Source organism: Aspergillus melleus (assembly GCF_016097325.1).
Source record: "Aspergillus melleus strain CBS 546.65 chromosome Unknown contig9, whole genome shotgun sequence".
In the NCBI taxonomy this organism is placed as follows: Eukaryota; Fungi; Ascomycota; class Eurotiomycetes; order Eurotiales; family Aspergillaceae; genus Aspergillus; species Aspergillus melleus.
The window spans coordinates 441,076-467,247 of record NW_025763378.1 but is presented as its reverse complement, the minus strand read 5'-3'; the positions used below and the strand labels follow the sequence as shown (position 1 = coordinate 467,247).

Here is a 26,172-nt window from a genome sequence, read left to right as displayed (position 1 = left end):
ACATTTGGTGGTGAAGTGTTCGAGTCCCGCTCTGCTCAATTTTTCACGTTTCACGTTTGGTATATATCTTTCTTTCTCTTTCCGCATCCCCCGCCCTTGATTTTTTTTTTCCTTTACTTTTTTCACAATGATTGATTAATAACTACTTCCTCGTCTAATCGGTCATTTCCTCACTGTAAGATGAGAATAAATAAAGCTCTTCCTTCCCAGGAACTGCAGGTCTGACTCAACCTTAGATTGGAGCACTTCTCTACTTGAAATTCCAGCGCCAGGGCTTCCTATACGCCCTGTGCCTTGTACGCCTTACCTAGGTTATTCATGACTTGGCCAACCTCTTGCTCGTCGCTAGTCAAAGCGCCATGATTCTTCTCTACTCAGTACTGCCCTGCCTCTCTAGCGCTGGGGCCCACAACCCTCTTGCTGAACGTAACGGCACCAAGGATCTCTCTATGGGTCGCCCTACCAGGGAAATTTGCGGCTCCCTGGGCAATTGCAGTCAGGTAGCGACGTTCTTAGGATAATTGTTGAATGTTCGTTTGGTTTTTTCAGATATCCGGTGCTAGTGACACCAGCCAACAACTTGCATCCACCAAGTACTGGAAATAAATCATGCATGTTCGCTTCTCCTAGGGTAACCCACGAACCCAAGAAAAAGACGAAAACAGCAGGGACAGGTCTGTCCTTTCTGAATGACTTTTCTTAGTCACCGAGTCATACAGCGTCGCGCAGTGCTGCACAGCAAACAGCCCGACGGAATGTAACACACGGGACATTTACCTACAACGTTGAATAAGTGTACAACCAAAAGCTCGGCCAAAATAAAGAATGCCCACGTGAGATATTGGAAGAAGAATGAGTTTTAGCTTGATTGATTGCCAATATGAAAACAAAACTCGATGCAGCGACGTGATCGGTCGGTGGCGAATGTGGAAAGAGGGGAATGCCGGTTTATCCGCCTTGGGGAACAGGGTATCTGATTTGATATTAGCCAGGATCCGAATCTTGGGTAGGTGTGTGATACTAGACTGGCCCTGGAATGCAGAAATCAATCGGGGGGTAGCTCTCATATCAACCCGATGATGCAGAGGACTAGAGACTAGAGACGGACTGCCCTGCAAGGCAGTGGCAATAATGTGCCCAATGGCACTTCGATAACCAAACGAAGGCCCGGCTCGTTGCATGGGTCGAGAGGAAGGCGCCTAGATTGGTGGGAATTATCCTGCGCTCGGCATCATGCCTCGAATCCCTTGCCTGACGTGCCAGCTAACCGACTGGCGCTAATGAAAAGAGGGGTTTTTGCTGAAAGTCTACTGATCATGACTCGGCTGACTGAACCATGTAGCTGAATTGACGTGTAGACAGACTGCATGAGATGTATCAGGATTGTACACGCATGTGGGAGTCCATCCAAAGGATCCCTGTCCTGTCAATGTCCTTTATTACGGCGCTGCCCCAAGGCCTGATCAGACCTTGCCTTAGATACCAATCTACCTCAGATAGTCGCACAAACAATAACCTACCGCAATGACGCTGTTCACCAATCCCCACCACGAGCCTCTCGCGATTGTGGGCATTGCATGCAAATATGCTGGCTCTATTGATTCCCCATCCGAGTTGCAAGAGCAGATTTTGGCCGCTCATTCCATGCAGGGCACAATGCCTCCTAATCGCATGGATGCCTCGTTTTATCACCACCCGAACTCTGAAGCAACCGGCACCACTCACACAAATGGTGGATACTACCTGGACGGAGATGTAAATGCGTTCGACGCGCCATTTTTCCAACTGTCTGAGTTGGAAGTGTTGGCTATGGACCCGCAGCAGAAGTTGCTTTTGGAGAACGTGTATCATGCGCTAGAAAACGGTACGTCGCCTACTACCTAGCAGCAGACTGTGCGTGACGCCACAACATGCTGAAAGAATTGTAGCTGGGATTCCGATGGAAGAAGCTGCGCCGTCACAAACATCTGTTTTTGTTGGATGCTCAAATAACGACCACCTTGTCCTTGCCAACGCCGATCTCTTGATGTCGCTGAAGGGCAAAGGAACGGGAACCTGTCCATCCATTCTGGCGAATAGGATTAGCTGGTTCTTTGATTTTCGAGGGACAAGTCAAACGATCGACACCGCATGCTCGAGTAGCCTTGTCGCCTTTCATCAGGCATGCGTGGATGTAAGAACAGGGGGATCTGCGATGGTGAGCATACCCCATGTCTCAGGCACGTCCGACTCACGTGGGACCACGGGACTGACAACAAACTAGTCAGTCGTCAGCGGCGTCAACCTCATAGAGCATCCTGGCCCAACGATCTTGCTTTCTAATCTCGGTGTGCTGTCTTCGGATGGACGGTGTCGGAGTTTCGACGCGAGGGCAAACGGATACGGACGCGGCGAAGGCGTCGGAACGGTCATCATCAAGCCACTGGGCGCCGCTCTTCGTGATGGGAACCGCATTCGAGCTGTGATTCGAGGCTCCGGATCCAACCAGGATGGAAGAACGCCAGGAATCACCGTTCCAAGTGCCGCAGCACAGGAGCAACTAATACGCGAAGTTTACACATCCGCAGATCTTGATCCCTTGCAAACAGGATATTTCGAGGCTCATGGTACCGGGACGCCGGTTGGCGATCCATATGGAAGTGCAGGCCATTGTGTCTGCCTTGGGCGAACAGCCCCGTGATACGCCGCTTTACGTCGGGTCCGTCAAATCTGTCGTCGGCCATCTGGAAGGAGGAGCTGGACTGGCGGGCCTCATATCTGCTACGCTAGCTGTGGAATCCAAAACCATTCCGCCTGTGGCTGATCTGAAGACATTGAACCCAAGGATCGTCCAAAGAGACGATCTGAAGTTTGCACGGGAAGCAATGCCATGGCCCAGGAATGGCATTCGTCGCGCGTCAATTAACTCGTTTGGGTTTGGCGGTACCAATGCACACGTCGTCCTGGACGATGTGGAGGGGTTTCTGAGCGAGTTCTTTAGACATAAAACTACTGGGACGCTGCAGGTGACAGGTGCCTCTTCAAAAACGATCAAAAGAAGCTTTCATGACGCTGGGAGAGATGGTTCGAAACTACTCGCAAATGGGGAATCGAATGGCAAGAATGGCATTCCTATCCTTAGTTGGGCGCCGGAAAATCATGTGGTCATTCTTTCGGCGTTTGATGAAGCTGGCTTGAACCGGAACGCGGCGTCAATGATATCTCACCTCAAATCATTAGAATTCAAGGGAGAGTCCGACCAGGAAGGGGCTTTCATGAATGACCTGTGTCACACATTAAATGAGAAACGCACACTGTTTGACTGGCGCAGCTACCACGTCGCTGACACTATTGAGAACCTACAAAAGTCGCTTCGAAATGTCAGTCCACATCGTCAATCGACAAGCTCGAAGGTTACCCAGTTCATATTCACGGGTCAAGGTGCGAATTGGGCTGGTATGGCCCAAGATCTATTGGTTTACCCGTTGTTTCGACAACGGATCCACGAAGCTGCGGTATTCTTGAGAGAGATTGGATGCGAGTGGGATCTTTATGGTATAATCTTCTCATTCATCTCTTTTCTCCTTTTCGTTTTCTTCTTTTTTCCGCAAATTATCGGGTGACGCCGAATAACCAAAACCTCAGACCGAATGGCCTCACAGCAAGGTGACCTAAACGAGCCCACATTTGCGCAATCCTCCTGTGTAGCCGTGCAGATTGCGTTGGTGGACCTGCTCCATAGCTGGAAAGTGACACCAACGACGGTAGTATGACATTCGTCCGGCGAAATTGCTGCGGCGTATTGTGCAGGAAGAATCTCACGCCAATCAGCCTGGAGAATCGCCTACTGCCGAGGACAGGTTTGTGCAAAACAGACACATGGAGATGGCCGCATGCTCGCGGCAGCTATGTCTGTGCATGAGTTGGAACGACTGTTAGCTCACGTGAACCAAGGTCTACCCTCTAAGGTCCAGGTCGGATGTTATAACAGTCCCAAGAACTTGACCCTGACAGGCCGACACGAGGGCATTCTCCGTGTCAAGGGCGAGTTAGACGAAGCGGGTGTGCTAAACCGTTTGCTTCCGGTCAAGGTGACTTACCACTCAGCCTTCATGCGAGAAGTCGCTCCGGAGTACTTAGAACGTTTGGGAGATCTAAATGTCGGTGAGAAGATGAACGATCATGATAAAGTGACCATGATATCCTCAGTTACAGGACGACCTGTACTTGTCGGCGAGGTTGAGAATCCTTCGTACTGGGTTGACAACCTTGTCTCGCCCGTCCATTTCTCCAGTGCACTTCTCACGTCCCTGCAAACATGGAATCAAAACCCATCTAGCGAGTACGCACTGATCGAAATTGGACCGCACTCTACGCTCCGCACGGCCATCAATGAGACACTTGCAGACCATCCTGAACTACAGCCGTTCCAATATGGTAGCCTGCTCAAGCGACATGAGACTGACGGAACGACAATCTTGCGCACGCTTGGCCTACTGGCCTGTTGTGGATTTGACATCAACCTAGCTGCTATCAATGGTTGCCAATTGGGAAACAAGAAAGCCCCTCAGATTTTAACGGACCTCCCGCCATACTCCTTTGATCACTCACGGTCGATCCGCGGCCAAACTCGGAAAATTGAAAGTATAAAGTTCCCAACATATAAACGCCACGAGCTTCTAGGTGTGCCAGTTGAAGATACCAATTACCTCGAGCAACGGTGGAGGAACATACTGAGACCGGATGATATCACATGGTTGCGCATGAACAGAGTGGGTACTTGGTATTAAAATCGGCTAAAGCTAACTTTAGCCAGATGAAAGGGAGTATATATTTCCCCGGTGTCGGTTACCTTTTAATGGCCATGGAGGCCGTCATTCAGCGGGCTGGGATGGTAGACTCTATCACCGGTATTAGACTAGGGAATGTGTCTATGCTGGCCCCCCTGCCTGTTCCGGATACATCGGAAGGTGTCGAAATTATCTCTTCAATATACCCGATGAACACGTCAGCCAGGGCCACAGATGACTGGTGTATCTTCAGGATTATCTCCCACGAAACTGTTGAGGACTCTTGGATTGAGCACTGCGTTGGTTCAGTTCGTATACAACCGGGAGAACAGAGGGTTCATGCCCATCCCGTTGACAGTCAGCTCTCGTCAATGTGTTCCGAAGCAATCGATATAAACCAAATGTATCGAGAATTTGCCTCTGCGGGAATGGAATTTGGCGAATTTCTGAGAAATATTCGAAGCATGAAGCTTTCCGCGGACCACAAAACCTGCATAGCGACAATAGTGACACCGGATATCCCCAGGGTAGCCCATGATCAGTATTATATCCATCCGTGCACGTTCGAAAGCATCTTGCACGCACTTCTGCGTCTATGCAAAGCAACACAAAGCCCCATGGTGACTAATTACATTGAAGAGGTCTTCATATCTTACCCGTCTCAAAACAGCGCCACTGGCTACCACGCTTCAGCCCAGACGGAGAGGATCTCGTCCACGACCTGGAAGTCAGATGTGACAATCACTGCTGAAGACAGCAAACAGGAAATTTTTATTAAGGGTCTAGATTTAGTTCAACTTCCTCCGAGCGACAGTGACTCGTCGGAGGTCGACTCGTTCTACGTGGTGAAATGGAAACCAGATATTCACTTTGTTACATCAGCGGATGCTCTATGGGAGTCCGCTCCTGTCGAGATAGATCAGAGAGTCCCAAGTCATGATGATCACGAGGGATTCCAAATCGCCTCGGCAGTATTCTTGCTTGATACAAAGGATTATTCTCAAAGAGAAGAACTCCCATCTCTCCCACCCCATCATCAAGCCTTCATAAGATGGATGCAACATCAGTGTGGGTCAATCACAGAATCATCAGTCCCGTTCATTGACACAGCTGTGGTGGAGGCAATTCGGGAGAGTCCAGACCGACGCAGGGGTTTGTTTGACCGAGTAGCCAGCCAAAGCGCGCGAGGGGAGCTCTTGGTGCGAGTTGGTACCCGTATGGTTTCTATCCTTGAACAAAAGGTCGACTGCCTGGAGGTGATGTTTGGCCAGGACGACCTCATGGATCGAACGTACGAGGAAGGGCTTCCTGGGCAGATCGCTTCTGCGGTCGCTGGCTACGTGCATTGCCTCGCCCATAGTCGCACGGATCTCGAAGTCCTCGAGGTCGGCGCCGGTACTGGTAGTGCGACGAAGGTTATTTTAGACAGCTTAAAGCCTATGGCTCGACTTGATGGAGGACGTCTTGTTTCATCTGTTTCTACCTATCATTTTACTGATATATCAGGGGCGTTTTTCGAGAATGCGACGCAGCGATTCCCTGACTGGACGGACATTTTGCGCCCGGAGGTCCTGAACATTGAGAAAGATCCAGTCGAACAAGGGTTTGAGCTGGGGTCTTATGATTTGGTTATCGCGACACATGTACGGTCTCGTCGCCTTTGGTTACCATTTGGTACTAACCGCATGTAGGTTCTTCACGCAACGGCGGATCTCAGTATTTGCTTAAATAATGTAGAGAAACTGCTCAAAGAGTAAGTCTTCCACTCCTCTCTGATTTAATCAACTCTAATCTTAGCAGTGGCGGTGATCTTCTTCTGATCGAGAACGTCAAGCCGGAATTGATGTGCTCCCCTCTTGGATTCGGCTTACTCCCAGGATGGTGGCGCAGTGTCGAGCCCTTTCGACAGCTAAATCCCCTGATTAACGAAGACCAATGGCACGAGGAACTAAAAAATGCCGGCTTATATCCTCGATTAACATTCAAAGACACAGATGACCAGGTTCACGAAATGTCTGCCTTTGTGGCCACAAAAGTCCCACCACCGCCGTTATCAAAACGCCTTTACAGCATCATTTACTCATGTGTTTACACTGGGCAGTATGAATTAGCTTGCCTGATTGCTGAGGAAGTGACAACAGCTGAGTGCACTTGCGCTCTAGTCGACTTGGCTGATATCTCACCCACCCATATAAACAAAATAGGGGTTGTATTACTCGGATACCAGGGTCTGGACCTCTCCGCGCTATCAGAGTCAGAATTTGAGAAGATCCAGTACATTCTCAGCACATTTAATAATCTCCTCTGGGTTAGTTACTTGTGATGCTGACAAAACGCCTAAGTCTGCCATGGCAACCGGGCTCATTCGAACGGCGCGATGGGAGCGAGACCATGACGGCATCAACTTCCTCATATTAGACATCAGACAGCGACTCCCCAACTTGCAGGGAATTGTATCGAAAGTTGGTCAGGTATGCAATCGCTCATTTACATCCGAGACTCTTGTGCCGCGAAATGCAGAGTATCGCCTTCAGGATGGAATTCTGCTCACCAATCGCTTGTTTCCTGTCTCTGGAGCCAACGAGGCTATCGATTCAAGCTCAAGATCACGGTCTAAATTAACGCAACTACGGCAAGTTAGCCACCCAGTCAAGCTAACCTCGATCGGCGCTCATAATCCGAATGGATACTATTTCATCGAGGATGAAGGCTTTGACCAGCCACTGCATCCATATGAAGTGCAGATTGAAGTGCGGGCTGTGGGTCTCGATGAACATGACGCTGACCAACTCGGTCGCTTGATTCCTGGCGAAAGCATTGGCTGGCAGGGAGCGGGAATTATCGTCGGCCTTGGGAATGCTGTGGAGGGCCTCAGAGTCGGCGATGCGGTCATGGCGATGCGCACGTCGCCAAGCGGCTCCTTCCAAACATACTTTCGCACGCACTCTGCTTCTGTCATCAGAATTCCGACTGACATTAGCTTTACCTCCGCCGCTGGGGCCCTGATCCCATTATCCACTGCGTATCACTGTCTTGTGAATGTCGCTAGGTTGCAGAAAGGAGACACTATCCTGATTCATCACGTGTCCAGCGGTATTGGGCATGCTGCAGTGCAAATTGCCCGATATCTCGAAGCTACAGTCTATTGCACAGTTTCAAATGATCCCGACAGACAATTATTACTCGATCAAGGTATTCCCATTAGCCATGCCCTTGACACACGGACTTGGACAGGGGAGCTTATGGCTAGCAACACTATCGATGCAATTCTTAACCTCAGTCGCCGAGGCATCGAGAGCAGTGACTTGCGCTGTCTTTCCTCTTTCGGGAACCTCATAGATTTGCAAGGCCAGGGCATCATCGGACCTTTGCCTTCCTCGAACAGAAACAGGAATTTTTCTAGCGTCGACATTCGGTCCATGGCCGTTCAAAAACCCAGAGCTCTTCAGTGCATACTTCTAAGCGTGACAAAACTCTTAGCAGAGCAAAAGATCCAGCTTCCCTCGCCAGCTGTCCGGGGATTTTCTGGTCTCCAAAATGCTCTCGCCGACATCAGACAAGGCATACACAGCCCTTCGGTCCTTGAGCCAAGACCAACCGATTTGATATCTGTATGTTCACTATCCTTAGGTTGGTTGATGATTGGTCTTGCTAACATAGTTAGGTGGCAATCAAGCCAATAGGACGCCACAGGTTCGACCCGAGTGCGTCTTATGTGCTTGTAGGCGGCTTTGGTGGTATAGGCAGAAGTGTCGCTCGATGGATGGCGTCTCGCGGCGCGAGAAACTTCATCTTTATCTCAAGATCAGGCGCGAGCAGTGCCGCTGCCAAAAGGCTATATGTAGAGTTGTTGGATTTAGGCTGTCATTTGTCTGATCTGACATGTGATGTGACCAACCAAAATGCCGTGACACAAGCGTTCAATAGCTGTCAGTCAAGCATGCCTCCGATCAAGGGATGCATGCTGTCCACCATGGTTCTTGAGGTATGTCTACGACGCTCATGGCTGCACTCACTTCAAGAGCCAAGCTGATCAAGGAATTAGGGCGCTATGCTTAGCAACATGACCCACGCGCAGTTCATCTCCGCCATCACCCCTAAAGTGCACGGAGCGATTAACATTGCGTCCACGCTCTCCGCCTCACCTCTCGATTTCCTGATCTTCCTGTCATCGTCCGCCGGAATAATCGGCAACCGCGGGCAAGCAAACTACTCAGCCGCGAATGCATTTCTGGACGCTTTCGCTGCATCGCTAGTTCACCAAGGATATCCCGCTACCTCAATAAGTCTCGGTAACGTCCTCTCCGTCGGCTGGGTTGCCGAGAACCAAGACCGTCTACCAATCGCGCTCTCTTACAGGGAGATTTCCGAGTCCTTACTTCTCTCGATCCTGGAATATCATATGGATCCGCGGTGGTGCGCAGCCCAAAGCTCCGAAACATGTCTTACAGTTGCAGGAGTCCGCTCAGCGAAGGATTTTCATCAACTCTCTATTCCTCTGCCCGGGTTCATGGCGTATCCTCTCTTCTCCCCGCTCCGCGCGATAGCCAGCTCTTCTGGTGCCGACAAACCAGAGACCCAAGTTTCAGTGACCCAGGCGCTCAGATCTGCACGTTCCATGGAAACGGCCGTGGAAGTTATCACGAAGGCAACCTTGACAAAGCTGGCACGAGTGATGGCGATTTCGGCGAAGGAGATCGACCCCGCTAGGACGTTGGCGTCGTATGGAGTTGACTCGTTAGTGACAGTGGACTTAAAGGCATGGTTTAAGAGGGACGTTGGAGTAAATGTTGCGTCGGGGGATCTATTGGGGGATATTTCTATGCAGGGGTTAGCAGAAAGAGTGGCTGGGAGGAGCGAGTTTTTGTCAATTGGAAAGTAGCAGACGAGATATTCGTTGTTCATAAAGATACCTCGCTCCACATATCATGTACGACACGGAAAACATGATAATGATAAAAATATTGTTATTCTACTTGGCCTTTGGCTATACCTAACCCTATTTTGCCTGTGAAATGAATAGTTATTTCTCTGCGTATGTACACAGGTAACAGGCATACCATGTGTAAACAGGTAAGATACTGAGTCACAACATGAACAAAAATACTTCTTCTGGATCATGTAACACACATGTCAGCACTCCCTAGGACATCATGCATTGGTTACCCAATATATTCAATTACTTTGATCCGGTAGGCAATTCATATACTTCATAGAACCCTCGAACGGCTCATGGACCTAAATACTCACTGGCTTCCGAATTTATGTATCACGAAGCACAACTACCCATGCTTCGCAAAAGATAACCAACACGTACATAGTTTGTCCAAGGTCCTGCTCATTTAGAGCTTCGCCTGCTCTAACACAGTCAACTTCCTCAAAGGAGGCCCTCCTCGACTTCCATCTCCAGCCATACTGATCTCCCCGGTTACTTTGCCCTCTGGCATCGCCAACCTCCACTTCTCCCTCAGCGAAGCATCCGCCTTTTCTTCCACACAATCAGCCACGTATCTTCCCAGCACAGGCAGGAATTTGAAAGCACTGTGTAAACTCGTCAGCAGTCATCCTAAGTTAAACCGTGCAATAAAAAGCGAATCAAGAGTAGAGGACAAGAAACTTACTGTCCAGCACCCCCAGTAGCCACAAACAACCCCTTCAATCCCGGGTGCCAATCAACAATGAAATCGCCCTTCGGCGTATCCGTATACCAACACATTCTCCGATACAACCACGGCCGATCTCCAAGCGCAGGGAACAACTGCTTCAGTCCATCTCGGAGACCCTGATCGGCGTCCTGCGGTAAGTACCCCGTGGCCGCGTTACTTTCAGTCGGCTTCGGTCCGGAGACAATCGAACCCGTGACTTGGGATTTCTGGGCCGTCGCGAACCCGAACCCATGGCGGGCTAGTTTGAGGATGTTGGATCCGGGCGTTGGCGGGAATGCGAACACGCCGGTCGTTAAATTGACGATCACGGGTGTCTTTTGTAGGGCGTGAGCTTCCTCGGAAGTCAATTGAATGAAGCCGACGGGTTGGCCGGATGCAGAGGCCGCGTGGGCGAGGTTCAGGAGCCGAGTTGACCAGGCTCCAGTGCTGAGGATGACATGGGATGCCGAGATATGGGATCCATCAATGATGTTGACTCCGGTTACGCGATCCCCTGACATGCGCAGCGAATGGACGGTACCGCGAGGCCCGGTGATGAATGATACGCCTGCGGCGCTGCATTGGGTGGCGAGACACTGAATTGCGCCTTCAGCGTTGGCCCATCCGCCGATAGGGTTGTGGTAGCCATGTGCGGCGGCAAGGTTAGCTTTGACAGCCGGGCGAATGCTCTTGAGAGTGTTGATATCGTGGAATTCGTCGACCCTCCCGCCGGCTTGGTAGATGATCTGTTTCGATTTCTCGATATACGGATGTCCGGGACCTTCGGACAAAATGGCGTAGCCAGAGGCGTCGAAGAAATCTTTGTACTCAGCATTCCAGCCGCTGTAGGCCTCCCGGGCCATTTTGGCATACAGTGGATCGGCATAGTCGATTCTGATGATGCGCGAGATGTCAACGCTGCTGCCGTCGGGGACCGGTGGGGCGAAGCGGTCCAGGACGGTAATATTGGTGTATCCTCGTCGAGTGAGCTCCAAGGCCGTTGAGAGGCCAAAGACGCCGGCTCCGACGATCAGGATCGAGTCGTTCTTGTTGAGTGGCATGGTTGATATTGTTGTTTGGAAGATGGAAAGAAAAGAGAGAGAGAGATTGGGGAAGGTCGGTATATATCGGTGCCGCCGGATGCCCTCCGGACTGGTCCCACTTCCCCGGAAGCGGTCCGGGTCCGCGGTACTGAGCTCGCAGGTAGATGTCAGAGTATTCAGATGTAACTCATGCAACATCAGGTAAAATTTTGAAGTAGAGTACCCGTCGTGCTTTTGAACGAGAAGCTTAAATTCCACCACTTTGACCTTAAGAGCATATGAGACCAGAGTGTACGCACAACGGTCCAAGTTATCATACCGGGTGTTACCTACTTCCCTGGCAGAAGTGAGGCAGTGCAAAGACTGTTCATTCTTCGTCGTTTCCTGCTCTTGCTCTTCTCAAGGTTGCCCGTCTACTATCCACTTCCTTACGCCACTTTTCTCCAGATCGTACAGTGAAAACGACTAGACCCGCTCACACAAAAGCAACCGTAGCAGATATGGTGGATATCCATCCTATCCCGAACCGCCAGATCAAATAATGGATAGAAGTCCGATGGTCAACATGGTTCTAAATTCAACCAATTCTCAATCAAACGACCATAATCCTGTGGCTGCAATAGTCCACCACCAGCGGTGCCAGAAAGCCCTAATGCGGAATTTCCAACAAGCCCTGAAAGGTCGAGATCAAGAACTGCATTGTGGCTTTCGTCAGGCTGCGGAAGTTCCTCTGGCGGATATGTGACTAGCTCTTTAGCCACCGTCCGATGTCCAGAGATGCCAGCAGACCCGATGAGAGCAAGTTCGGGGCCCGACAGTGCATCATCAGACTGCGATGAACTTTGCACGATACTGTTTGTCAGACAAGGTCCGAATATATCTTTCGAAAAGCCCTCGGACAGTTTGTTGGTAGGAGAGGACACCAGAACTTCCCACAGAAGGTGCACGTTTACAGACCAGGCCTGCTGAGAGCCGTGTGCACCACTGGAGGAGATACTATTCCTCAACTGATGGAGTTTGTTCGCCTAGAGGAATTAGCTCGTTGCAGCTAATAGATTGAGAGATCCTTACCTGTCGCTCTAGGTGCGGCCACCGTCTACCCATTTTGTAAACGAAACTGACGCACTTATCGTAACCAACCTGTGCCTTCTGTCGAAAGCTTGGCTCCTCTACAAAACTATGCTGAAGGAAGATGGTCGCCACGATAGCCACACACTGGCCAAGCGTTGGATCGGATACCTCGAAATCTTTCTTCTCGAGAAGAGTGACAAAATGTAACACCCAGCTTGTGTTTAGGGTGATCTGCTCAAACGAGTTCCGTAGAAACGACTGCGGCATGGTATGACGGAAATTCTTCAACCGTATCGACAGCAGTAAGGGATGATTGACAAGGACTAGAATTGAGTGGCAGACAAACTGGAAGAAAAGCCACGGACCCCAATATTCCCTCTGCTGGTTGAGCTCAGCTCCCGAGAGCTCAGGGAATCGGCTTGCGTGCATCCGGTATTTCAAAGGGATTCGGCTCTCGCATCCCATCAACTTGGAATTGATGAGGGAATAGTCTGACTGCGCCGACCATGGAGGTGGCGATTCGGATCTGATATGGGCCGAGGCGTAGGCTCGGGACAGTTCCCAAACCTTACTGAATTGCATTGTGTAGGCGACTAGGCCGGGATCTGTTCTGGTTATGGCGTTGACAAGACTGTTGTTTACTGTGAAGGACGCGTCTCCGACTAATCCTTCAAGCATATATACTGCCCAGTGACAGAGCACTCGTTCATCGCGTTCATCCTCTAGGTTATCTGGGAAACCTGGTACATCCAATTCGAGGCACTCGACCAAGTACTTAGCTAGACGAAGATTCACGCCGGCTCGGATGATATTGCTGTCTAAGTCTCATCAGCAATTACCACGAGGGCTTAGTGATATACTAACTTGTGTAATCAATCATTGTTAACAGGCACATGGCCTGTAAAGTAGACAGTTCCACTGTACCTTCGGCCAAGCGGCCCATCACCATGCGCCGGGAAGATTCCGTCCAGTCTTGAACCTGTCGACTGACCTCCGGGTCAGCCACACCCCTGCCATTGAATCTCTGACCCAATGCCTGAATTGCAAGTTGAACTTCTACATCCCGGCTATCATATAATTGTAGGAAAGTCGCATGGTGAAATAAAGGCAGCGGCTGAAAGTTACAATATGTCAGAAACAAATCAGCAGGTGTCTGTGTAGTTGCATTCGATGCATCTCTGGTCATTGATTAGCGTACGGAACTGAGATATTCGAGGAGTTCCTACATTAAGGGGCCAGTAGGGATGGGATTGTCTCCAGTAGCATCGAGACTCGGCCTATTAGAAGGCGCAGCTGCGGCGGGGTGGCGATCAAAGCAGGCCAACAGCGCTTCTAGCTTGCCCTCTATGCCATCGATACGTTGTTCCTGGGAAGTCAGCTTGTAAGGCTATATTGTTGTCTAGTGCCACTCACCAAGCCCCTGACATAGTATTCCGGGGCTTCTTCCGCGGCATACTCGCAGTGGTGTCCTAAGCGGGTGCAATTGGAGCACACGGGGCGCTCCCCGGAGCATCGGGATTTTTTCCGACTTGATAATTAGCACTAATACTGCGATAGAAGAGCCAAAACATACCGACATGTCTCGCATGCCCGCTTGATACGCTTTGTCGGTCTTCCGTCCTCGTCCATCTTGCTGACAGAGGCGAAACTGCAGCCTTGAGTCTTGACGGTCGGGGAGATCCGGACAAGATGGACGTGAAGATAAGATAAGGCGGCAGGGATCCGGATGACCTCATTCCTGACTAAGGACGTCTGGATAAAGGCGACTGGCAATGATACCCATATATTATGCTTTCACGGGTTTAGTTTGGAGGAAATCGTGTGCCGCTGTAGTGAGTCTTTTAATTAGATATATTCCCATGTCCTTCTCCAAGCGTGACATTATCCCTCAAGCCAGGGATCGGAGAGTAGTTCCTCTGCGGTTGCTCGATCCTCTGGGCGCCATTGCAGCAGTCTCGAAATAAAATTCAAAAACATTTGCTTCTCGTCCCCTTCAATGACCGTGAGACTTTGCTCAAGACCCCGTTCCGAAGGCACGAGATTGGGGAACCTAAAGAGCCCTGTTAAATCATCAGTAAGAAAAAAGTTTTAAACGCTGGCATAGTGTGATCAAAATACCATCGGTATCGAAATATCGTGGACTTTGACTTCCTCGCTTGAGCATATCTTCTGGCGGAGGCCCGATCAAGGAAATAATGGACGCGAGGTGCTTTTCCTCGCGGTAGGACGAGCCCGAGGATGTTGAATAATCGAAAGGACCGGTCCCGCAAAGTAGTTCCCAGATCTAGTCATACTGTTAGCATAATTAGATGAAGTAGCCCTTTCCGTCTCACCAATGCGCCCAGGTTCCAGATATCCACACTGTAGTCCCAAGTGGCCCCAATGATCACCTCCGGGGCTCGAAAACCATTTGGCTGAATAGGATGATTATAAGGGCCCTTGTCTCCATAAACCGCAAGCCCAAAATCTGTGATCACTGGTCTGCCTAGGCTATCGACTTGGAAGCCGGAGTTATTGCGCGAAAGGTATATTGTTCGATCATCGGAAGTTTTCTGGGGCAGTGGATGTTCTATCTCGTCCCGGACTACCGTGTCGAGTAGAGAATGGTCGCTAAGGGCCATTAGGACATTGTCGGATTTAAGATCTGACAGTCCTTAGACTTTGCAATAGTTTAATTCTTTGATCATACAACTAACCTGTATGAATGATATGGGATTCGGTGTGAAGATATTGAAGGCCCATTACAACCAATCGAATGATGACCCTAAGGACGTCGGGTGGAAGAGCCTTGCCTTGGAAGCGCTTTTTGAGCATCCAGAGGGGTTCATAAAGGGGGTCAAAGACCATGCAGACATGTGTGCCGTGTGGTCCAGGCAAGTCAAACGAGTCAAGCAAAGTGCGCACAAAATACCGGCCTTCATGGGCTGAATTTGCTCGGGTGATGCGTTGCGTAATTTGTAACTCCTTCTCCGCACATTCTTTTAAAGCGTAGTTGTTTGCATTGATCTTTATCGCGACATAACGTGGAGAAAGCCAGCGCCACCTTAAAAGTCAGAAGAAGGATATAATGTATGATGATTGGACTCACTGGTGAAGGTCCTTAGCCAGCCAGACAGTCGAGCTGGTTCCCCATCCGAGTTTAGCAGCCACTTGATATCTGTTCGCTAGTATTGCATGAAGTTGCATGGGGTAGAAGTATTTGGGACTGTAATGAGGTGCGCGCTCCTCTTCGATACATTGAGAAGCTCGAATCGAACTAGCCGGGATGGACTGGGGTTTGTAAGGGTTTGATCGCAACAACCACAAAGGCGACAGTTTTGATAATCTTGACGCGAAAGTCATTATCTGGCCAAAAGGCCGAGTTTGTGATAAATTATTGGAGATTCCGGAGAAGAAGAGGAGATCAAATACCCTAGTCATTCTGCTGCAACGCGTCAGAATCTGGCGCCGATTGGCACACCCCTTGCTTGCGCTTTGATGCACGGAAATTTGTACTCATCATAGTCACCACAGAGAATGGCAAGTATCTGTCAAAGTATCAGACACATAGGAGTAGCAATAGAGCAGTTTACTTCGTACTTCAACGCATAACAGCGAGGTCTACTTTCCAGGTGCAAAGGTTTTGTCTTATTTATCCCTGTACTGTGTGAATTGCAGATGGATCCAGATAAGATAAGACGAAAGGTAAGATAACAGACTGGCTGACTCAGTCCTGACTAATGCTTTTGCGCTTCCCATCAACAAACTAGGGATGTCCTGCAATCATCACTTTGATCACACTCTCCTCGCCCCGCCTCACCAGCTCAAATGCCTCCTCGGCTTGCTCAAATGTGAATCGATTCGTGATTAATCCTTTCACGTCAATTTTTTTTGCTTGCAATCAGATCTACCGCCGTCGGATAACATCCCGTCGTGTACCGAATTGACCCTCGAATCGTCAGGTCGCGAATACAAGCGGTCGTGATAGGGAACACAACATTCTGACCCCTGGGATCAGCACGATAAAATCGCTTATGGAAGTGTCACTCACCTCTTTCCCCATCCCCGCTTGCACGCAAATCCCTCCCTTTTTGACAAGATGAATCCCCGTCTGAATGCAACTCTGCGCCCCAGTCGCCTCGATCACCACGTCCGGCCCTTCGCCTAGCCCGAACCTCTCCTTCATCATAGAGGCCACCCGTGCGCTCCACTCCGATTCATCGGTCGAATTTCCTGGCCTGTCAGGCGGCAAATACACCTCGTCCGCAGCAAATAAGCTCGCAAACACTAATCGCGACTCCGATATATCCACCCCGATTACCTTTTTGGCCGCGTAGGCCCGACAAACAGCTTGGCAGAGGAGACCGATAGGGCCGCATCCGAAAACCACAACGGTCTGGTTCGGTCGGACATTTCCGACTTTTGTGATTTGGACAGCGACCGCGACAGGCTCGACCATTGCGCCTTCGTCGAGACCCATATGCGCGGGGATGGGATAGCAGTAGTCTGCCTGGGTGATGTAGTATTTGGATAACGTGCCATTGTGAGGCGGAGTGGCTGCGAAGACCGTGTCCGGACAGAGGTTATAGGATCCTTTGCGGCAGTACTCGCAGCTGGATAGATCAGAACCGACTACGTAGATTGATGGTAGGTGTCACATACTGCCTGCATGGCACCCCCGGCTCAATAGCCACGCGATCACCGACCTTGATATTCTTCACGGCAGTCCCGACTTCCACGACCGTCCCGGCGCTTTCATGCCCTAGCACAATCGGGGACTCGAGTATAAAGTCTGATCATATCAGCTACAATGTAAATTTATCAGTAGGTGGATAAAAACCTCCGATCCGCCCTCGTTGCCAGTAGTGCACGTCGCTCCCACATATGCCTGTCTGAGCGATGTGAACGCGGACATCCCACGGGTCTTTCAGAGAGGGAACAGGCCTATCTTCGAAAGCCACGTCTTTGACTGCTCGTAGGACGAAGGATGGGTTTGTCTCCTGATCGATTAGCTGGGCCTCTTGTCACTAGCTGTCTACACACCATATTTGAACTTTGTCTTGGATCTGGAATTCTAGGGATAGGAAGATGTTTCTTTTGCGATTGAATTCGATCAACTACCCCGCCCTACGAACTGAGCCCGGAAGTCTCACCTCCGACGCTTTGTTGCAGAAGTACATGAACGTATCTGTGGCTGGCGAGCGGAGAGAGGTCCCATGATGTCATTTATAGAGGCATATCTCCGCGACGTAAAAATCTCCAACGGAGAAAAGTAGTGGTATTCCAGTATGGCCACTCTATTTTCTCAATCGCTATTGATATCTTCTGACAAGAACATATGGATAACTCGATTAGCCATAATTCATGATATAGACTCAGACGTTTACGCGGAGCACAATCCTCCAGGCGCGGGGCACCTACGTCCGATGCGGGGTTCTGGAGATAGCACCATAATCCTTTACCATGGACTTTAAATGCCATAATATTTCTTTCTTTACACCTTTAGAAAACATCTTTCAAAAAAGGAAAAGACAAAATCTCAAGATGGTTCTTGCCCAACCAGAAAACAAACACGTTCTCAAAGCCTTTGACCTAACGGGCAAAGTCGCTGCCATTACTGGCAAGGATGCACTGGCCAATTTTAGCACAGAAAGTAACTAACGTGTACTAGGAGGTGCCCGTGGAATCGGTCTTGAAGTGTCAAATGGTCTGGCCGAAGCAGGAGCAAATGTATATTCCTTCTTCTCGCCTTCCTCCGAAGAGAACGTGCTGACACAACTAGGTCGCTCTAATCTACAACTCCTCCAGCAACGCATCCTCGATAGCCAACGACATCGCAGTTAAGAACAACATCCGAGCAGCTGCATACCAAGCCGACGTCGGAAGCCAACCGGACATCGAGCGTGTCATCCAACAAATTACCTCCGACTTCGGAAAACTGGACATCATCGTCGTCAACTCCGGTATTGCATCCAGCGTGCCAGCAGAGGAGTACACAGTCGAACAGTGGCATAATGTTATGAAGGTAAATCTCGACGGGGCTTTCTATAGTGCACAGGCAGCCGCTCGGATCTTCAAGGCTCAGGGACACGGCAATGTGATTTTCACAGCGTCGGTTAGTGCTACGTTGGTCAATGTGCCGCAGAAACAGGCTGCTGTAAGTTTTTAACTCCTGTAATCTCTGGATTGGGGTTCGAAGAAGTCAAAAACTGACTGATACTCTCCACGTAGTATAATGCATCCAAAGCTGGTGTCGTTCGACTGGCCAAGTGTCTCTCCGTTGAATGGGTGGATTTCTGCCGAGTCAACTGCATTTCGCCGGGTTATATCGCAACAGAGATACTAGATGAATTCCCACAGGAGTGGAAAGATAAGTGGTATGACTTGATTCCTGCAAAGCGGATGGCGGCCGCGTATGAGTTGAAAGGGGTAAGTCTGCGATCGAGAAAAGAGAGTATAAGAGCTAATATTGGCAGGCATATGTATTCTGTGCCTCGGACGCATCGAGTTATATGACTGGGGCGGATATTATAATTGATGGAGGATATACACTTCCTTGATTTAGGACCATCAGATAAGATCGTGGCGTAGAATGTGTCTGCCCTAATTCAGATGACATAACACCTGTGTTGAAGGTCACTCAACAATGACTTTTGAATGAATTATCCCTTTCATGAAAATTTCTACGAGACTGTCTAGGCACCAACAAATGGAGATGACGCTACACCTGTGTAGTAAACTCAGCCGAAATCGTGGCTGTGCAATTGTGCGACTGTCGGGCCATTATCTGAGCCCAGGGCCATTGCATCAGATATACGGTGAAGCAGCGGTCTAATCAACACTCCAGGCATAACAGCTCGTTCTAAAAGAGCACGGTCTGTGGCGCTACGTGTCAGGCACTTATCCACCGCATTGCGATGAGACGAGCCTATCAGAGAAACGTCCGTTGACCAGCGTCGATCCGAGCTCCAATAACGCGCCCAATGCGGGGCAAGAATTCCCCTAAAGTCAATGCTTCTTCCCACGGTTCTCTCCGATATTTTATCAGGGACAAATCAGTAGATGATATTTAATATTCTGTAGCAAGCGGATCACCCCATCAGCCCCGACGAAGCGACTAGATGGCCTCGCATGCTTATTCAGTCCAACGCTAAGGCATGCAGCACATCTGCATATAAGATAAGATCGTACACCGCGCCTGACCCTGCCTGCCCGTAGCGGAATCTCAAATCCATGTCCTTCTCGTCCCCACAATGCCAAATCGTAACCTCAACCTCCTCAGTCTCGACGGCGGAGGCGTCCGTGGGCTTTCTACCCTCTTGATCCTGCGCCAGCTGATGGAAGCGATCGATCGTGAGCATCCGCCCAAGCCATGCGAGTACTTTCAATTTATTGGTGGAACGGGGTCGGGTGGGTGAGCTATATCCCCTCTCCTCGTTTTGTTGGTTCAGCTCCTAATGAGAGTATCGCAGCGTGATCGCCATCATGCTCGGTCGTCTTGAGATGGACATAGAACAGTGCATTAGAGCCTACACGCGGCTTCTTCGCCGTGTGTTCGCTAGCAAGAGAACCTTTCCGGTAGGCAGCAATCTACGCATGCGACCGAAATACGATATCAAGCGCTTAGGATCGGCAATGCGCGCGATCCTCCGGGAGCTGAATTACGACGACGATATGCTTCTGCGGGATGAGGATGGTACATGTCGAATGTATGTGCCAGTCACCTTACTCTTATCCATTGAAACTATGAGTAGAAAAAAAAGCCCCCAACTAACTGAACTTTCCAGATTCATCCCTGTCACCGACTCCACCAGCCGCAAACTCGTTCCCTTAACAAGCTACCCCAGCCCGTACTGTCCCACGGAGCTCTACAAAACAACCAGAGTATGGGAAGCGGCCCAAGCCAGCTTCGCGAGCGGGTCTCTCTTCGAGCCCGTGCGCATTGGACCCAGCGGTCGCGAATTCCAAGACAGTACGCCAGAGGTAAACAACCCAATGCGCGAGGTGTGGATCGAAGCCCGCGGCCTGTGGCGCTCAGGGTCCCTCGAAAGCCAGCTGCGATGTATGGTATCCATCGGAACGGGGGTTCCCTCGATCAAGCGTCTCGGGCGGAATATGTTCGGGATGTCCCGATCAAAGCACGAGGTGGTTGATGCTGAGACTGAGACTAATCGGTTCCTGAAGGAACATACGGATTTGGATGATGATCATCGCTTGTTTCGGTTTGATGTGCCTAATGGTTTGGCGGATATCAAGCCCGATGGAGTCGATGAGATAGAAACCGTCGTGGAGGCGACCGAGGATTATCTGGCCAAGGAGCTGATGTATAAGCAGGTGAGGAGGTGTGGGAAGGCGCTTGATGGGGTTTAGACCTATTAGGCTTTTCGTTTCTGTAGCGCTCTGTGCTTTTGGGTGGTTCTATTGCGTGACTTTCTAAGATAGTAATTGCCGGAATCATAATCCACGATTTCAAGAATGTTAAGCAGATGAGCTTGTAATGTGCATCGTGATCCTATTGTAAGTATACCTGCTTTTAGGTCTGTCGAAAGGCCTAAAGGCCTAACTCTGTTCATCTTGAATGAATGATTCACACGTCCAAACTGCTCCAATATTCTATCTTATATCCTTGTTTCAATTTATTTAGCTAGATTACATATTTGAGCTAGCCATACGTGGTTGGTCTTAATATAACCCTGTCGGCTTTGTTGAACCAGGCTGACATCAGCGCTTTAACTGGCATCATTATCAATAACTGAGAATTAATATGTTCACTTGTATCTTCCAGGATACTGTGTCAGTTGCTCCTGAGTTATCTTCTCATTCAGATCAAACCCAACAGCTCCTAAAGTACAAATACATCCACTGTCCCAATAGACGAACATAAGACATGATATCGTACATAAACTTCCTGAAAAGCCCACAGCCCAAATTGTTAGACAAGGATTTTATCCCTTCAAAGGATCATGACCCCAGTTCTTCAGCGACTTGTAACTCTTGCTCTCAGTATCCTGCTTCGCCTTCTCTTCCTGCGCCAAATGCCTCTTACAGTACGACACGACCTTGCGCATATGATCAATATCCTGGTCTCGATAAATATCCGGGTCCTTGGAGGGATTATGCTCGAGGATGTTCACAATCTTGCGGCCGCTGCGGCGATCCGTCAGTATGTAGCTGGATAGTTGAACAATAGGGAAAACGAACCTTTCATGTCCGACCGTCTCGCCGGAGCCATCGTTTGTCCATCCTGACTCCTGCGACTGTTCTTCTTTCAACCAGTCGCGAAGTTCATTTGGGGTCATGTTCACGATGTCATTGAATTCACTGTTCGAGTTAGTCGCGTGTGCTTGAGAGTCGGTGGTGATGAGGGTCGTACTCAATGACTGTTTCCTTGGCTTTTACCATTCTGCTGCGAATATGTGTCACTTGTTCTAGTCTTCTGTTTGCTATCCTTGGTCTTGGTTTCCATTCACATTTAGTTATGGGTCGAAGTTCCCTTATATACCGGTAAGGCATGACGTCATGGCGATCTGGCGGCCGAATTACAGCGGAATGACGAGCCCCTTCAGATTAAGTTGAGATTTGAGGAAGATTCGGTTATTCACTCTCTTTATGTTGTAGCGAGCCTGAAGAAGCATCTTTGATCGATGTCGTCATGGTTGGGTGTTATGGAAGGTCTGGACCTTGGTTATAGGAAGAGAACCGGATTCTACGGAAGGCTTATAACCAAAGTGAATATCTTATAATCTAATTGCTATTTCGGACCAAGGGTATATTTACAAAAGTGGAGGGCAGTTATAAGGGTGCGAGCTTCGCGGAAATATCGCTCGTGAAGAAATTGTGCCCCCTTCCCCTAGCTTCTTAATATTGGAATTAAGAATGAATAGGATCATAGACTATCCGCTTTCTGAAATTATTTCTCCTCCCCGAAATAGTGGTTGAAGGAAAGCCTTCTTTATAAAAAGTTAGCCAGTATCAAGGCGGACCCCAAAGCACGTCTTACAGACCCCAACAAGGGAACCAACAACTCAACCAGCACCAAGCCACTCCGATTCATCCCCAACGGGAAGGCTCAATAGCTACCAAGAGCTCCAATGTCTCAAACAGGGGCCGGGGATCCTGCCCTCACTCTCACTACTACCACAACAACAACGCTCGTGTTTTCAACCAAGATAGCTCGCCTTGGCCAGCCAGACATAGACAACATCAGGAAGTCGCCACTTGCGAGTCATGCAAATACTCCGGCGGAGTTCCACCCTGTAGCTGGCGATAACGATGTGCTAATGGAAACCATAACCTTCTATTCTTTGTAGCAGCTCAAATAACATCTCCGATGCCAAGATATCTGGAACACGCCGAGACCCAGACACATGGTGTTGGCTATTGAGCGTGGCTTCTAGGAAGAGCTAAGGGGGACGAATAAGTGCACCGTAGGGCGTAACTATCAACGGCGCTATTATTAATGAGTGTTGATCGACAGGTTGACATCACGTAAACTATACTCAATAAGTTATGTCGTTCATGGAGAGAATAGCCCCTGATGCCTGGTCCAAGAACTATCGGTCCGGGAGCGTTTCGGATATATGTTCAACGGGGAGCAGCGGCTAACTATGAGATCTGCCATTTTAACAGTTGCCAGCTTTCCCTGCCGATTAATCGACCGACTAGCATTTGTGAGCTTGAAAGAATGAAGAAAAAGAAAAAGGGATGAGTTCATCAAAAGTCATTTTCAAGAATTTCTTGTAGCGTTCAAGGCGGACAGGCGAACAGGTATTCCGAGTGTGATATTTCGAGATAGTGACGAGGAGAGGTTTCTCCGGGGAAAGCCCGGGGTTTGGTCTAGAAGGAATTGACGGGGTTATGAATCAATCCCGGGGTTAGACAGCGAGGTGACTGAGTCATCGCCCGAAGAATGACCAAAAAACAAGAGAGAGAGAGGTTAATCTATCAACGACACGGCCCCTCCCGATGCGGTAATGCCAACCCTAAGTCAGACGAATGGCTCATAGGCTCAACGACCCGGTGGAGACGATCGCATTTGAGCAGATTAATTCAGGATGGGCGCATCCTACTTCTCTTAGTGTCTCGGATCCACCTCCGTCGCTTGGCCTGTCTCGCAGTGTGACAGCCCAGACCTGCCTCGGTCCTCCCATTCTTCCTTCGGCCTTTTCGCCGGAGAATCCGAGTCGCTCAGTTCTCGGCAAGGGGGAGGAGTGAAGAATGGAGGGAAAGCGTTCTGGCATGGAATGCAACCAGTTCAAGACTCCAAGCATGTCAGGCTTTTTTCTGCGCAGTCTTGGCGTCACAGATGAGCAGATTTTGGTCTTGGCGAATCCACTCTGGTTGAAGCTGTGGATCGTCCGGGAATAGAATCGCCGTTGCAATGGATTATGGGGCAGAATATTAATATGACGAGCTTCCCCCCCGCCGGCGGCGTCGCTCGCTGATAACCCACACTCACTTTTCGCTTCACGTCGTTCCTTTCGTTCCCCCGGGATCCTGGTTGATTCCCTCACGAGTATTGACTACTCGTTCATCATGGCCATGTTGTCCCCTCGCCATGACATGACCTCGTCGGGCGGCGATATGGAGCCGCACTGGGGTTATTTTGATCGAGAATTACCATGTATGGTCGATGCCGGTAAATGCGCCTACCTGGACGTGGTCTACCACAGTCACGATCTGTCCGTCCTTTACAGCATCATTCTGTGGGCCGTGATCCTTGGAATTCTACTGCTGTGCTTCATCGGCCACTACTGCAACCCAGTCGGCCGCCAATTCAACACGTGTGTGAGCAAGAAAGAGGACGTTGAAACCCCCGGTCACAGTCAAAGCTCGCTATATCGCATGCGGAGAGCTCTCGGATCGTTCTACCATCGTTATCTGGTCGCTGAATTCCTTCCCTCTGTCTTCGGCAACACGACCCGGTTCAACGTCCTGATTCTGGTCGTCTTGACTGGCTATGTGACCGTCTTCAGCTTTGTCGGCAACGTGTATAAGACCTGGTACAGTCCGGTAGAAGGCAGTCCCGACACCATTCGGGTGGGCATGGGCCCCTGGGCCGATCGCATTGGAGTGTTGGCCTACGCTTTGACGCCGCTGTCGATCCTTCTGTGCACTCGCGAATCCATTCTCTCGCTTGTCACAGGTATCCCTTACCATCACTTCAACTTCCTGCACCGCTGGCTCGGCTACATCATCTACATTCAATCCGTGCTACACACTATCAGCTGGACCATCGTTGAAGGAAAGCTTTACCAGCCACAGCCATCCACCTGGAACGAGTTCATCAAGCAGGAATACATCATCTGGGGAATTGTGGCCATGATTCTCTTGACTTTCCTTGTGGTTTTCAGCACGAAATGGGCCATCCAACTGACCGGATACGAGTTCTTTCGCAAATCTCACTACATTATTGCCATGATTTACGTCGGTGCCTGCTGGGGCCACTGGGATAAACTGGCATGCTGGATGATCGCCTCGTTGGTTGTTTGGCTTCTCGATCGTGCCATCCGACTTTTGCGCACACTCATCCTGCACTTCGGCACTTTGTCCACTACGAACGCGTCCTACCGGGGCCTTCTTATCCCCAAAGCCCACATCACCCACTTCCCGCACAACGAAGACGGCGACGTCGTTCGTCTCGACTTTCAGCACGAGCACGCCCCATGGGACATCGGCCAGCACTTTTACCTCTGTTTCCCCGGTCTTAGCATCTGGCAATCGCACCCCATGACCCCCAGCTCCGTACCCGGCACCCGCATTCAATCACACACGTACATCATCCGTGCCAAGGGTGGTCTCACGCGTGAACTTGCCCAAATCGCCCGTCACCCAGACCCCGAGAAAAACGCCAGCACATCCATCGTCCTGAATGGACCCTACGGCCAATCTATCGTCGATAACGACCTCGCCTGCACCGATGACATCAACCTCTTCTTCGTGGCCGGTGGCACGGGTGTCACCTTCGTCCTGCCTCTTTTGCAAGCCATCGTCCTCAACCCGCTCTTCAAGACCCGCCGCAGCCAAATCGAACTCATCTGGATCATCCGTCGCCGCTCCGACATGCACTGGATTTTGAACGAGCTGGACGCCCTCCGCACAGCCACATACACCTGCTCTCACCTTCGCATCCGAATCTACGTATCCCGAGAGACTGAATACGAGTCGGAGGTCAACGCAGACAGTAACCTGCCGTCCTACCCTCTCCAAGAACCACCCAAGGATTTTGAAACTGTCCCGCTCAGCCCCAAGGCCAAGGAAGTCGGCTTCACGATCCAAGAATCATCCACGACAGCGACCAGCATGTCCCCGTCCATCAACTCCGTTGAAAAGTCTCGCCCTGCCAGTATGCCGCCTCACAACACCGACGGCTTCATCGTGCACTCTATCGGCGCTGGCGCCGGTATGTCTAAACATCCGGACCTGGCGTCCGAAGTCAGCGAGTTCGTCTCGCGCACGGCGCGTGGCCCGACCAGGGTCGTGGCCAGTGGACCGGCCGGTATGATCCGGGACTTGAAGCGAGGTGTGGCGGGTTGCAATGACCCTGGGAAGGTGTTGAAGGGGGACGAGAAGTTCGATGTGCAGTTTGTGTTTGATGATCGGTTGGAGTGGTAGATTCCATCTCTCGACCTCTCTTTCTATATATACCTTGTCCTTTTCCATTTG

The 26,172-nt window shown here is 50.2% G+C and overlaps 13 protein-coding genes across 13 annotated transcripts; 7 read left to right on the top strand and 6 right to left on the bottom strand.

Moving 5' to 3' along the window:
* Positions 1 to 1,524: 1,524 nt before the first annotated feature.
* Positions 1,525 to 1,884, top strand: LDX57_012851 (uncharacterized protein; the record flags this gene model as incomplete). The annotated part of the gene is made up of 1 exon (XM_046094601.1): positions 1,525 to 1,884. The coding sequence occupies one exon, from the start codon at positions 1,525 to 1,527 to the stop codon at positions 1,882 to 1,884; it is 360 nt and encodes a 119-aa protein (XP_045950580.1).
* Positions 1,885 to 2,603: 719 nt separating this feature from the next.
* Positions 2,604 to 4,769, top strand: LDX57_012850 (uncharacterized protein; the record flags this gene model as incomplete). The annotated part of the gene is made up of 2 exons (XM_046094600.1): positions 2,604 to 3,435; positions 3,811 to 4,769. 2 exons carry the CDS (start codon positions 2,604 to 2,606, stop codon positions 4,767 to 4,769), a joined length of 1,791 nt encoding a protein of 596 aa, XP_045950579.1.
* Positions 4,770 to 5,386: 617 nt separating this feature from the next.
* Positions 5,387 to 6,526, top strand: LDX57_012849 (class I SAM-dependent methyltransferase; the record flags this gene model as incomplete). The annotated part of the gene is made up of 2 exons (XM_046094599.1): positions 5,387 to 6,412; positions 6,461 to 6,526. The coding sequence occupies 2 exons, from the start codon at positions 5,387 to 5,389 to the stop codon at positions 6,524 to 6,526; spliced, it is 1,092 nt and encodes a 363-aa protein (XP_045950578.1).
* A 501-nt stretch (positions 6,527 to 7,027) lies between these two features.
* On the top strand, positions 7,028 to 9,651 carry LDX57_012848 (MDR/SDR family oxidoreductase; the record flags this gene model as incomplete). Its single annotated transcript, XM_046094598.1, has 3 exons — positions 7,028 to 8,380; positions 8,434 to 8,754; positions 8,815 to 9,651. The coding sequence occupies exons 1-3, from the start codon at positions 7,118 to 7,120 to the stop codon at positions 9,649 to 9,651; spliced, it is 2,421 nt and encodes an 806-aa protein (XP_045950577.1). The 5' UTR covers positions 7,028 to 7,117.
* Positions 9,652 to 9,851: 200 nt separating this feature from the next.
* Positions 9,852 to 11,488, bottom strand: LDX57_012847 (NAD(P)/FAD-dependent oxidoreductase). Its single transcript, XM_046094597.1, has 2 exons — positions 10,391 to 11,488; positions 9,852 to 10,310 (listed from the first exon to the last, which is right to left on the bottom strand). The coding sequence occupies exons 1-2, from the start codon at positions 11,473 to 11,475 to the stop codon at positions 10,112 to 10,114; spliced, it is 1,284 nt and encodes a 427-aa protein (XP_045950576.1). The 5' UTR covers positions 11,476 to 11,488; the 3' UTR covers positions 9,852 to 10,111.
* Positions 11,489 to 12,017: 529 nt separating this feature from the next.
* On the bottom strand, positions 12,018 to 13,110 carry LDX57_012846 (uncharacterized protein; the record flags this gene model as incomplete). Its single annotated transcript, XM_046094596.1, has 2 exons — positions 12,018 to 12,482; positions 12,529 to 13,110. 2 exons carry the CDS (start codon positions 13,108 to 13,110, stop codon positions 12,018 to 12,020), a joined length of 1,047 nt encoding a protein of 348 aa, XP_045950575.1.
* Positions 13,111 to 13,750: 640 nt separating this feature from the next.
* On the bottom strand, positions 13,751 to 14,157 carry LDX57_012845 (Zn(II)2Cys6 transcription factor domain-containing protein; the record flags this gene model as incomplete). Its single annotated transcript, XM_046094595.1, has 3 exons — positions 13,751 to 13,894; positions 13,942 to 14,056; positions 14,102 to 14,157. 3 exons carry the CDS (start codon positions 14,155 to 14,157, stop codon positions 13,751 to 13,753), a joined length of 315 nt encoding a protein of 104 aa, XP_045950574.1.
* A 252-nt stretch (positions 14,158 to 14,409) lies between these two features.
* LDX57_012844 (uncharacterized protein) lies at positions 14,410 to 15,149 on the bottom strand (the record flags this gene model as incomplete). The annotated part of the gene is made up of 3 exons (XM_046094594.1): positions 14,410 to 14,588; positions 14,647 to 14,812; positions 14,862 to 15,149. The coding sequence occupies 3 exons, from the start codon at positions 15,147 to 15,149 to the stop codon at positions 14,410 to 14,412; spliced, it is 633 nt and encodes a 210-aa protein (XP_045950573.1).
* A 1,316-nt stretch (positions 15,150 to 16,465) lies between these two features.
* On the bottom strand, positions 16,466 to 16,987 carry LDX57_012843 (uncharacterized protein; the record flags this gene model as incomplete). The annotated part of the gene is made up of 1 exon (XM_046094593.1): positions 16,466 to 16,987. One exon carries the CDS (start codon positions 16,985 to 16,987, stop codon positions 16,466 to 16,468), a length of 522 nt encoding a protein of 173 aa, XP_045950572.1.
* Positions 16,988 to 18,051: 1,064 nt separating this feature from the next.
* Positions 18,052 to 19,067, top strand: LDX57_012842 (SDR family oxidoreductase; the record flags this gene model as incomplete). The annotated part of the gene is made up of 5 exons (XM_046094592.1): positions 18,052 to 18,127; positions 18,179 to 18,237; positions 18,290 to 18,664; positions 18,739 to 18,936; positions 18,984 to 19,067. 5 exons carry the CDS (start codon positions 18,052 to 18,054, stop codon positions 19,065 to 19,067), a joined length of 792 nt encoding a protein of 263 aa, XP_045950571.1.
* Positions 19,068 to 19,649: 582 nt separating this feature from the next.
* On the top strand, positions 19,650 to 20,986 carry LDX57_012841 (uncharacterized protein). The gene is made up of 3 exons (XM_046094591.1): positions 19,650 to 19,921; positions 19,980 to 20,216; positions 20,295 to 20,986. The coding sequence occupies exons 1-3, from the start codon at positions 19,761 to 19,763 to the stop codon at positions 20,875 to 20,877; spliced, it is 981 nt and encodes a 326-aa protein (XP_045950570.1). The 5' UTR covers positions 19,650 to 19,760; the 3' UTR covers positions 20,878 to 20,986.
* Positions 20,987 to 21,281: 295 nt separating this feature from the next.
* LDX57_012840 (DUF3140 domain-containing protein) lies at positions 21,282 to 22,039 on the bottom strand. The gene is made up of 3 exons (XM_046094590.1): positions 21,881 to 22,039; positions 21,709 to 21,828; positions 21,282 to 21,654 (listed from the first exon to the last, which is right to left on the bottom strand). Exons 1-3 carry the CDS (start codon positions 22,018 to 22,020, stop codon positions 21,453 to 21,455), a joined length of 462 nt encoding a protein of 153 aa, XP_045950569.1. The 5' UTR covers positions 22,021 to 22,039; the 3' UTR covers positions 21,282 to 21,452.
* Positions 22,040 to 24,042: 2,003 nt separating this feature from the next.
* On the top strand, positions 24,043 to 26,121 carry LDX57_012839 (ferric reductase family protein; the record flags this gene model as incomplete). The annotated part of the gene is made up of 1 exon (XM_046094589.1): positions 24,043 to 26,121. One exon carries the CDS (start codon positions 24,043 to 24,045, stop codon positions 26,119 to 26,121), a length of 2,079 nt encoding a protein of 692 aa, XP_045950568.1.
* Positions 26,122 to 26,172: the final 51 nt, after the last annotated feature.

Coding starts and splice junctions, on each gene's coding strand:
- LDX57_012847 (XM_046094597.1), bottom strand. CDS start 11,475: ATGCCACTCAACAAGAACGACTCGATCCTGATCGTCGGAGCCGGCGTC. Junction 10,311..10,390: donor GCTACTGGGGGTGCTGGACA/GTAAGTTTCTTG, acceptor GAGTTTACACAG/TGCTTTCAAATTCCTGCCTG.
- LDX57_012841 (XM_046094591.1), top strand. CDS start 19,761: ATGCCAAATCGTAACCTCAACCTCCTCAGTCTCGACGGCGGAGGCGTC. Junction 19,922..19,979: donor GGTGGAACGGGGTCGGGTGG/GTGAGCTATATC, acceptor AGAGTATCGCAG/CGTGATCGCCATCATGCTCG. Junction 20,217..20,294: donor GAGGATGGTACATGTCGAAT/GTATGTGCCAGT, acceptor TGAACTTTCCAG/ATTCATCCCTGTCACCGACT.
- LDX57_012840 (XM_046094590.1), bottom strand. CDS start 22,020: ATGCCTTACCGGTATATAAGGGAACTTCGACCCATAACTAAATGTGAA. Junction 21,829..21,880: donor GCCAAGGAAACAGTCATTGA/GTACGACCCTCA, acceptor TAACTCGAACAG/TGAATTCAATGACATCGTGA. Junction 21,655..21,708: donor GAGACGGTCGGACATGAAAG/GTTCGTTTTCCC, acceptor GGATCGCCGCAG/CGGCCGCAAGATTGTGAACA.